Source organism: Phyllostomus hastatus, unplaced genomic scaffold (genome assembly GCF_019186645.2).
Source record: "Phyllostomus hastatus isolate PE091 unplaced genomic scaffold, TTU_PhHast_1.1 phas_contig_346, whole genome shotgun sequence".
NCBI lineage: Eukaryota > Metazoa > Chordata > Mammalia > Chiroptera > Phyllostomidae > Phyllostomus > Phyllostomus hastatus.
This window is the reverse complement of record NW_025333858.1, coordinates 149,080-159,860: the sequence shown is the minus strand read 5'-3', so window position 1 is coordinate 159,860 and position 10,781 is coordinate 149,080. Positions and strand designations below refer to the sequence as shown.

The following is a 10,781-nucleotide window of genomic DNA, read 5'->3' as shown; positions in this document are numbered from 1 at the left end:
GAAACAAACTAAAACCCCTTTCCTTCTTGCAGGTTAGATGTAAAATATATAGATCCTGATATTTGTTACAAAGGAAAAAAAAATAACAAAACAGAACAGAAAAAAGGACAAAGCAAATGCTGGAAGGAGAGGTGTAACTGTGGTCATAAAAACGGACACCTGAATAAAGACCCGAGGGAGGGGAAAGACTGAGCTCTGTGTCCATCTGGGGGAAAAAGCATCTGCAGGCACAGGAGGGGCAAGTGCAAAGTAGCTGATATAAAGGTGGGTTACCCTGGAAGGCAACATGGCCTTTGTGAGATGGCCCGGAAATAGTGGCAAAATCCTAGGCAAGGGCCAAGCAGTAACAGTTTACTGTCCCTGTAATCTCCTCCTGTTGACCTGACATTTTGGCAACTTTCTCTGAGGAGAAAGTCCAGTTCAAGAACAAGTAAGCTCCTGAGTCTTGTGGACCAAGTTATAGCTGGATTCTTGATGGAAGCTAATGATACAGGCAGTACTAATGCTACTGCTCGTTTTACCTAATTAGTAACAAAGGAAAGAGGGGCAAAGAAAATTAAACATTGAGTTTAATAAACTGGGGAGCATAAAGCCTGTTTGCTTCACCGGGAAGCTACAGCTTCACACCCCAGGGGATTACAGCACTGCTCTGCCAAGGGGATTAACACTCCTCCCTCCCCCCCTTGGATACCGAATGGTGGGGTGTGGGGGTGCAGGTAGAGGTGCTTGACCAAAAAGGCCTATCATTCTAATGAAGGAGTGTAAACTTATCAAATGTTTGTGAAATCTTGGGGAGTTGATTGGTTCCTTTGAAAAACTACCTACCTAGTCCATCCCAAACCCAAGCTAATATAATCCCAGGGGAACCAAGAAGCTTTCTCAGCCTCTCTTTCTTTCTCTAGCCCACGGGTACCATACACACCCTGGACGTTCATGCTCTCTCTCATCCAGGAGCACGTGACCATGTGGGTCCAGCAGCTGTCGGGACCCACAGCAGATGGTGTGGGCTCAAAATGGGCTAAACTTTAGCATGAATCTGTAACTCTGGACACTGGCTTTTGTGTTGCCCCAGTTGAAGACTGAGATTGAACCTTTTTCCATGGTGGGACAAAGGGAGATGGGAAATTAGAAACCCAGGGGCAGCTTCTGTTCCCACCTGAATAAACCTTGCCACGTCACCACCTCTGGTGCATGGATCCTTGGAGTGTTTTCCTCGTCGTCCCATGGAAGAGCCTGATTCCGACCTACAACACCACTGCTCTGGTTTCATAGCTTCATGGTGTGATACAAAAGCTCCTCCCTTAAGTTCATATCTATTAGGCCTTCAATCTTTCAGTTCATTAACTCACTTGAGCACCATTTATTCAAATCTCATTTTTTAAGTACTCACACAGACAGGTACACATTACAAAGATTATTTTAAAGCTGTTCTGGGATCCTTTCCAATAGTTGTCCCACACACGCCCAAACACATTTGTGTCTCCATGTAATGATCAGTACCTATTTTTTAAATGCTTATTTCCAGTATACACAAGCCATTCATAAACCTCATCACTGATGCAGAGCGTGTCATATTTGATGCAAAGGTTAGCAATTACTTGGAGTTCCTCTTTGGTGTACACCTGTACATATTAAACAAACAAGAGCATAGCAATTATTACTCAATGTGTGAGCAAATGCTGGATCAGAAAACTACGTAAGGAGTTTATAAAACTCACTTACTTTGCCAAAGGGGTTATGTGGAGAATTTAGTATAATAGCTTTGGTTTTGGAATTAAATTTACTGGCCAGTTCTTCAGGATCCAATGTCCAGTCAGAACTGGACCACTTTTTCCCATCAATACGTTTCTAAGAATGAAGAATGAAGATGTGATTTAATTAAATTAAATCATGTTTGCTGTTTTATGAATAAATAACTTAATAAATAAAAAATTAGAGAAAAGTGTGGCAAGTATAACTGAATAAATGACTAACAAAAAAATAAACAAAAATAACTAAGCCTTAAGAGCCCAAGAGGACTTGAATCTCATGCTCACACCTATTAAACAGAAAAATGAACTTTGTCAATACTAATAGTTGTTAAGGTGCCTATATTCTTTCAAAGGGGACAGCTATAACCATGGTTAACATGTCTCATACTATAAGACTAGTAGGAAATTCTAGGAGTCACCTTAGTGTATTACTTATTTTAATATGATTTTTAAAAAAAGACAATGGTACTATACTTTATTACATTGCTAAAGGTAACAGTAGAACAAGAAAAAGTCACTTTGTTCAGAACTCAACAAGCATTTACTGAGCACCCAGCATCCCTCTGCACTGGGGAGCAGTGCTATAAACGTGAGTCCGAAGTGGGCTCTACCTGGTGGTGCTGAGTCAGTGGGGGAGACACATGAACACGAAAGACAGTGCTACATGCATGTGGATGCTAATGTAACAGACACACATGGCAAACATGTGATAAAGCAATAAAAGTGCGCCTCTTAACATAGTTATTGACTAACTTCTGTCAAAGTAGAGATAATATATTACATACCAAAATGTAATTAAAGTAGAAATGTTATTGGCAACAAAGTAATTGGTATTTTCAAAATTTCTTAAAGCATGTGAATGGTACTGGCGAACTTACAGATCTTAAAGAAATAAAAACAGGTGTTCCTCCGGCCATTCTCACCATGGGCTCATAGCAGTCATAGAAAGGTACTATCACTATGACCTGAAATAAAACCAAATGAGAACACAACATATCCATCATTGATTCATTTAACAAGACTGTGTAACTACTGTGCATGAGGCACTACTACATGCCAAGGTGCAGAGTGAAAAAAAGCAGGCTTGGCCTTCAGGGAATCTAACGTGGAGTGGAAGACACCCTGGGGATAAACTTATCTGGAGCCTTAATTGGAGTCATTGATCTCTTAGGGAGATTTATAGATAGGCTTGCAGAAGGGACCCTTGGAATTGTATGCAAAGCTTTTTATGTGCATAGGTAGATTTTTTAGGGGGAAAGGGCCACAGCTCTCATCATATTCTCAAAGGGATGTTCCAGCCAAAAACATGGAGTTTATTTAACTTTCAAGTTAGAAAATAAAATACCAAGCCCTGGCTGGCATAGCTCAGTGGATTGAGCGTGGGCTGTGAACCAAAGTGTCGCAGGTTTGATTCCCAGTCAGGGTACATGCCTGGGTTGCAGGCCATGACCCCCAGCAACTGCACATTGATGTTTCTCTCCCTCTCTCTCTCTCTCTCTCTCTCTCTCCCTCCCTTCCTTCCCTTTCTAAAAAATAAATAAATAAAAAATCTTTTAAAAAAAAAGGAAAAAAAAAGAAAATAAAATACCAGAGGGTGACAGAAACCAGGCGATAAAGAGAACACTGCAATGCTCTCTGTTGTGGAGTCCTAATTTATAAGTAACTTCTTGAAATTAAAGATGCTTCTCTTTTCTCAAAAGCATCTTGAAACGGTGGATGCAGGGGGACTGGTTAGGATACCATCGTTATGATCTGGGTACCATATCTTCCCATGACTTATATCTGGATTCTGTCTCTTTCCTAGTCCCTGGAATGCACTCCTGGTCCCTTTGGCCCCTGCATGACCTCTCTCCCAATCACTCATGGGTGGCTTTCAGGTCAGTGAGCCAATCCCACCAGGCCAGCCAGCATCTCTCCCGACAATCTGCCAGCCTGGATCTAGCATCCTGACATTTTTGCTTTTCTATAAGGAGAGCTTGAATACTCACTTTATAACCATTATATACATTCAACTTTTCTTTCTTTTTTTTAAACCCTAGCAATATTTCACAAGGATTTTCATATTATTAGTTTTAGTATTTATTATTTTAATGGCAATTTGAGAGCCTATTGAATTCTAGAATTTTATCATTTGCTTGTATAAATAACAATGCTATGTCTATTTGTAAGTATAGTTTCTCTTTTTTTAAAAATAGTTTGCTGAATAAATTCAGAAGATTGTTTTGCTAGATTAAAGGGTATAAACACCCTTATGGCACTTCCTATATACAGCCAAACTGCTTTTGAAAAAATCTGGCAACAACTATTTATAATTTCACAGGTCAACACAAAGATGTCTTACTAAACTTTATGTTGGTTAAATTAATGGTCCCTAATTATTGTTCTAAATTTGCAGTTTTTACTGTTTCTATTTCCTATGATGTGAAATACCTGTCCAAGTTCTTTTCTCTTTGGCATCAAAAGAGGCCCTTCATTCTTACGCCCCTTTGCTTGTCCTAGTCATTCAGCTTTCATTGCACACCTACTATCTCATGTGCCATGTTGAGGTGGTGTATTGTGGAGGACAAAGATGAACCAGGAAATGATCTTTCCCTCCAGTGGACTGCAAAGTTTTTAATTAGTCTGCGAAAATTCTCAGAAACTAAGATGACCTATCTTTGCAACCCTGGTGAGAAACAGAGTGCCTGATATGGAAGGAGAGCTCAAAGGAAAGGAAACTACATTGGGAGGCAGAACTGAGGTAGAACTGAGAAAAGGTACTTACACACTTCCCTATAATTTCTTCATTGTTACAATGGAAGTAATCCCCTCCCTTTGTGAAGAATAGTTCCTGAACACTCACTATTTTAGGTGCTGGCAGTACAGCAACAAACCAGTTCTGGAACTCACGTTCTACTGAGAGAGACTTATAATACTCAAGAAAATGAGGAAGTAAATTGAATAATTTCAGATAGTATTCAATGTTATAAAGACAGTAAAACAGGTCAACATGCTAGAGGGTAACTTTGTGTGTGGTTTCAAAATATTAGATAAAGTGATCAGGGAAGAAAGGGTTAGAGAAAAGGAGGCAGAGGGTCTGAGCCTCGGCACTCCAACAGGGCACAGAGAAGCAGAAGCAACAAAGGATTAATGATGTCAAGGTCTGAGGTGAAATTTCAACTCTTTTATAGGAGTAAAGGATATTTTTTATATAAAATTATGACTGTACTTTCTTAACATGTTCTCTTTAGCTTATTGTCTAGCATAATACAGGCAATGAGATATAAAACAATATAACTCAAAGTAATAGTGATGTTTTTTTTAATGAAAAAAAGTACAGATAAAGTGCTATGAGAATTCAAAGACAGGAATTAACAATATAGATCATGGTGAGCATTCATCCTTCAGGCCCGGCTTAAGCAACACCTCTCTGGAGCCTGGCAGATCTACATGGCAGAGCTGATCGCTTCCCTTTGTCACCACTACAACTCAGTGCACCGCTACTGACAATCATGCTGCATTCCTCTTAATCTGTTTATAGGTCTGTCTCCTTTACTTGACACAGAGTTCCTTCCGCGTATAAACTGCCTTTTAAAAATCTCCTTTCCCATAGTGCCTAGCATAGAGGAGATCCTTAATACTTTTTGAATAAGTGAAAGAGGTCAGAAAATCCTGAAGCCAGGGGTATTGGAATGATAATGGAAAAGTAGGGGGCAGAGCTGACTGAGCTTGGTGCCAAAGAGGATCTTACATCGCGAGACTAAACAGCAGAAAGCACTCACCCTTCCTATTATACATTCCTCACACTATCCTGCTAATGATACTTGGCTCAAAAGGACAGTGACCAAATACTTGTTGATTGAGTTCAGATTAAAGGTGGTTTTAGCAGTGAAAACTAAGATTAATTTTCCTCATCATTGCTGGCCCCTTCCACCTGCTCTTATCTAAATAAGCTGTAGAAATAAAAAAATAAAGTATGTACAACAAAGATGGATGAATCTCACAGACAACATAAAATCCAGATTCAGGAATACACACCCTATGACTCTGTTATATCAAGTTAAAGAGCAGGTGATAGCAGACAGAAGAGTGAGTACCTCTGGGGGAATATAGACAAAGAGAGGGCAAAGGGGCGAGGAAATGTGTATCTTCATCTCGTTTGTGGTCACATGGGAATAAACTCACACACATGTAAACATTTATTGTACATTTAAGGTTTGTGAACTTTGATGCATATGCACTATACTTCAAAAATAATTAAAAATAAGAGAGCGTAAAATAAGTAAAAGATTCAAAGGCAGGACAAATGATAATGATGAAAACAGGTAAATGATCATGTTAACACACTTACTTCATCCCCCTCATTGATTAACCCTTGAACGGCATTGAAAAGAGACCCATAGGCTCCTACTGTAACGAGGATTTCTTTATTCGGATCGATCTGATTTTCATAAAACTTTTCATATAAGCAAGACAGAGCTTTCACAAGTGATGGATGACCCTGTTGAATAAAACAGAAGAAAAAAACTTGAGTTATGGAACCTACTTCTTTAAAATAATTTAGTTCTAAATGTGCAAGAATTTTTAAAATGCAGGTTTTATGAATACCCAAAGAAGATATGTACTTTTAATTGGCAGTTAATTAAAATTTTTTTCCTACATTCAAAGGTTCCCATATGAATGACTATGAAGACTTGTCAATGACTGAAAACTTCCTATGAAGTGACTGATTTTAGAATACTAAATATCAAATTATTTGTTTTGAATAAAAATTGACTTCAATATCAAATATATTTGTATAGATAGTACATTTTGATAGTAATCAGAGCACATTGACTTTTTGACAGTAATTAAGTCATATTGAATGGAGTTAGATATTTTTCCCAGATAAACTGAGCCAAAAACCTGTATTAACTATGTATCACTTGATTCTGTTGTTCCAGGTTGCAGGAGAGAGGGTTATTCAAACCCATGGACTAAGAAGGGACAAAAGGAAATTCACCAGAGCAATGCACATTAGTGTCAATGTGCTAACAGCAGATGCAAGGGAGAAGTGGAACACTATTCCTATTGACAGCCCAGAGAGCAATAGTCACCCAGGAGAACACTTAAACACGAGGGACCGAGGGGACTGTGTATGCACGAAGTCTGAGGTGTGGGGAAGCCTGACTTCTTGATTAGCCCTTCCTCAGTCTTCTATTCCGTTTTCTTCTGTTCCCTTCTCTCCTTCTCTTTCTTTTCCCTCTCTTTCCCCCTCCTTGTGATTTTAGGTATTAAAGTCAATATTTATTTTTTTTCTATCCAGCATTTACTTTCCTGTTTTGCTTTTGGGGAACCACCCTGATTTTCAGTCACATGTCAATAAGCGTCCAAAGTGCAGGTAATACGCTTTTGTGTGGAAAGTTCCTGTGCTCTGGAGGAACAAACGTGGTTTGGAAGAGGGAGGCTAGTTGGATACACCCCGGGTTTGTGAGGGTAAAAGGGCCTGAGGTTCCTTGTACGTTGTCCACCCCCAGTTCAAATGAAGAAAACCAGGCATTTCTGGGGTGAAAGATGCATTTATTTGTCACCTTTTTTATTCCTTTGAAATTATTGACTAGTATGTGTCAAACCTTCACTGAGTTAAAAATAAACATAAAGCTATAGTACATTTTTTTTCATATTTTGAAATTAGAAGATACCATAATATTAGAGAACCTGGGAATAATTAATAATAGAAGAGGTAATAGAACATAGGCAATAAACTGAAAAACAATAGCGAGAAAAAAGACCACATAAATTCAAGCTCTAAAAAAATACACAGAAATTATGGAAAGAGCAACAGAAGTTTGTCTCTATTCCCAGAAATCCAAAGTTTCCTTTTAATACCAGGCCTAACAAATTCTAGCAAAGGGAGATTTGAAGGCAATTATAATAAACACTAACCATCTTTTCTCAGAATGATAAGGGTCTGTGATTGGAAATATTCTTAATTACAAAACTAATTCATGCTTTATATAGTAATTACACTAGGCAAAGACATGTAGAAAAAATTATGATTTCTCCTCAACCTCACTTTCTTCCCTGTCCCTGAGGTGTAATGTCCTCAGCCTGGTACTAGTTAAATACCATTGCCAGTGCTTATACCAATATATAAGGGGGGACTTCCCAAAAAAGGGAATTTATTTATAAAAAATTATGTATTTATTGTTACATGTTTAAATTTCAGTCACGTTCAAACTACTTTCCATTTGATGCAATACACCTATCAAGACTTTTTCGGGGACTTCTGGCAAGATGAAGGCATAGGTGGACACACCGTACCTCCACACACAACCAAGATTGGAAACAACAACAATTTAGAGGCAGAATAACACCCAGAACTGATAGAAAATTTATCTGAATGGAAGTCGGACAGCCAAGAACTTGAAAGTAGACCCATTTATCCAGACCAGTAGGAGGGGCGGAGACAAGTAGCCAGGTGTGGGTCGCTGGGCGGAGTACAGGCAGAATTGGGCACAGAAGGCAACCGGGAGCACGTAAGGCATCTGGGGAGCGCAAGATCGCAGCAGGGCGGACCCTGAGTATGCAAGCGGCAGCTGGCGGACCCAGTGAGGCGGCGAGTGTGGAGCAGGGCAGAGCACGCAACCAAGGATCCCAGGGAAGGGACTGAACGGAGCTACCGCCATTGTTCCCTCCGCCCCTGCCCTCACATACAACGTCACAATCTAGTGACTGGGGTGCCCAGCCCTGGTGAACACCTAAGGCTCCGCCCCTCACCCTACAGCAGGAGCAACCAGAACCCCCCTCCCCCAAAAAAAAAGGGCTCAAACAGAAGAACAAATCAGTGCCCCAGAACTCATCCTTTTGAGTGACCAAGAGATAGCTAACCTATCAGATGCACAGTTCAAAACACTGGTAATCAGGAAGCTCACAGAATTGGTTGATTTTGGTCACAAATTAGATGAACAAATGCAGGTTACCATAAAAGAAATGAAGGAAAATGCACAGAGAACCAATAGTGAAGGGAAGGAAACTGGGACTCAAAACAATAGAGTGGACCAGAAGGAAGAAAGAAACCACCAAACAGGAAAGAATGGAGAAATAAGAATTACAAAAAATGAGGAGAAGCTTAGGAACCTCCAGGACATCTTTAAAGCGTTCCAACATCCAAATTATAGGGGGTACTAGAAGGGGAAGAGATAGAGCAACAGATTGAAAACGTACTTGAACAAATAATAAAGGAGAAACTTCCCCATTCTGGCACAGGAAAATAGACTTCCAGGAAGTCCAGGAAGCTCAGAGAGTCCCCAAAGAAGCTGGGACCCAAGAAGAAACACACCAAGGCACATCATAATTACATTAGCCAAGGTAAAAAATGAAGGAGAGAATCCTAGAAGCAGCAAGAGATAAGGAGATAGTAACCTACAAAGGAGTTCCCATCAGACTGTCAGCTGATTTCTCAAAAGAGACCTTACAGGCAAGAAGGGGCTGGAAAGAAGTATTCCAAGTCATGAAAGACAAGGACCTATATCCCAGATTACTCTATCCAGCAAAGCTTTCATTTAGAATGGAAGGGCAGATAAAGTGCTTCTCAGATAAGGTCAAGTTAAAGGAGTTCATCATCACCAAGCCCTTATTTTATGAAATGTTAAAGGGACTTATCTAAGAAAAGAAGATTAAAAAAAAACATGTATAGTAAAAGGACAGCAAACTCACAATTAACAATTATTAACAACCACACCTAAAGCAAAACCAAAAGAAACTAAGCAAACAACTAGAACAGGAACAGAACCACAGAAATGGAGATCACATGGAAGGTTAGCAACAAGGGAGTGGGAGGAGGAGAGGGGGAAAAGATACAGAGAATAAGTAGCATAGATTGTAGGTAGGAAATAGACAGGGGGAGGGTAAGAATAGTATGAGAAATGTAGAAGCTGAAGAACTTATAAGCATGACCCATGGACATGAACTAAAGGGGGGGGGGAAAGTGGGTGGGAAAGGGTGTACAGGGTGGAGGGGAGTGAAGGGGGGAAATGGGGACAACTGTAATAGCATAATCAATAAAATATATTTAAAAAAAGGCTTTTTCCCCCACTCCTGAAAATAATTACTGAACTCTTCAATTTTGATGTCTTCTCGTGCTTCTGCTATTTTTTGTTTTACCTCTTCCACAACAGCAAAATCTTTCCCTTTGAGGACTTTTTTCATCCAGGGAAACAAAAAAAAAGTTGCTTGGAGCAAGATCTGGTGAATAGGGAAGGTGGGGTAGAGGGGTCATGCCATTTTTGGTCAAACATTGCCGAACACTCAGCACAGTGTGGGCAGATGTGCTAAAAAATAATCACCTATCATGAAACGGGCAAATAAGTTAAGTCTCAAAAAAAATTCACTGAAGCTGAATGCAGCCTCTCACAACAGCAGCTGGTACACTGATACAGGTGGGTTTCTAGCACACTCACCTAGTGGGGGAAGCCTGTACTATAAGGGGCCCAGCCTCCAGAAGATAATTATGGTTTTTTAGGGGGTCCCTCCTCATACACATACAGTCATATATTTACAAAAACTGGAAAACATGCAAATGAATGGGCACAGTTATGTTCTAATAAAACTTTATTTAAAAAAAATCAGGAGTGCATCAGATTTAGCCACAAGCCATAAATTGACAAACTCTGCTATGAATCAATGAGGGAGAATTGTCATTTTAACAATATTTAGTCTTTTATCCCATGAACATCATACATCACTCCATTTATTTAGGTATTATTTAATTTCTTTCAGAAATGTATTGCAATTTTCAGTGCACAGATTTTACATTTATTTTAAAAGTTCAATTCCAAATACTTCATGGTTTTGGATGTTATTGCAAATGGTATTTAAAAATTTTTTATAGTTTAACCATTTATTTTTAGTATATAGAAATACAATTGAGCCCTGGCTGGTGTGGCTCAGTGGACTGAGTGCTGGCCTGTGAAGCAAGGGGTCACTGGTCCTGTTCCCAGTCAGGGCACATGCTTGGGTTGTGGGCCAGGTCCCCAGTAGGGGACGTGTGAGAGGCAACCACACATTGAT

At 39.6% G+C, this 10,781-nt stretch overlaps 1 protein-coding gene across 1 annotated transcript in view; it reads right to left on the bottom strand.

Moving 5' to 3' along the window:
- Positions 1-1,493: 1,493 nt before the first annotated feature.
- The window catches only part of LOC123820364 (kynurenine--oxoglutarate transaminase 3-like), a 45,295-nt gene continuing 36,007 nt past the window's right edge, over positions 1,494-10,781 (bottom strand). Inside the window, exons 5-8 of the mRNA XM_045841056.1 lie at positions 6,082-6,231; positions 2,630-2,716; positions 1,723-1,848; positions 1,494-1,622 (exon numbers count right to left, since the gene is read on the bottom strand). Coding sequence (XP_045697012.1) covers positions 1,494-1,622; positions 1,723-1,848; positions 2,630-2,716; positions 6,082-6,231 — 492 coding nt within the window. The remainder of the gene's footprint in view (positions 1,623-1,722; positions 1,849-2,629; positions 2,717-6,081; positions 6,232-10,781) is intronic.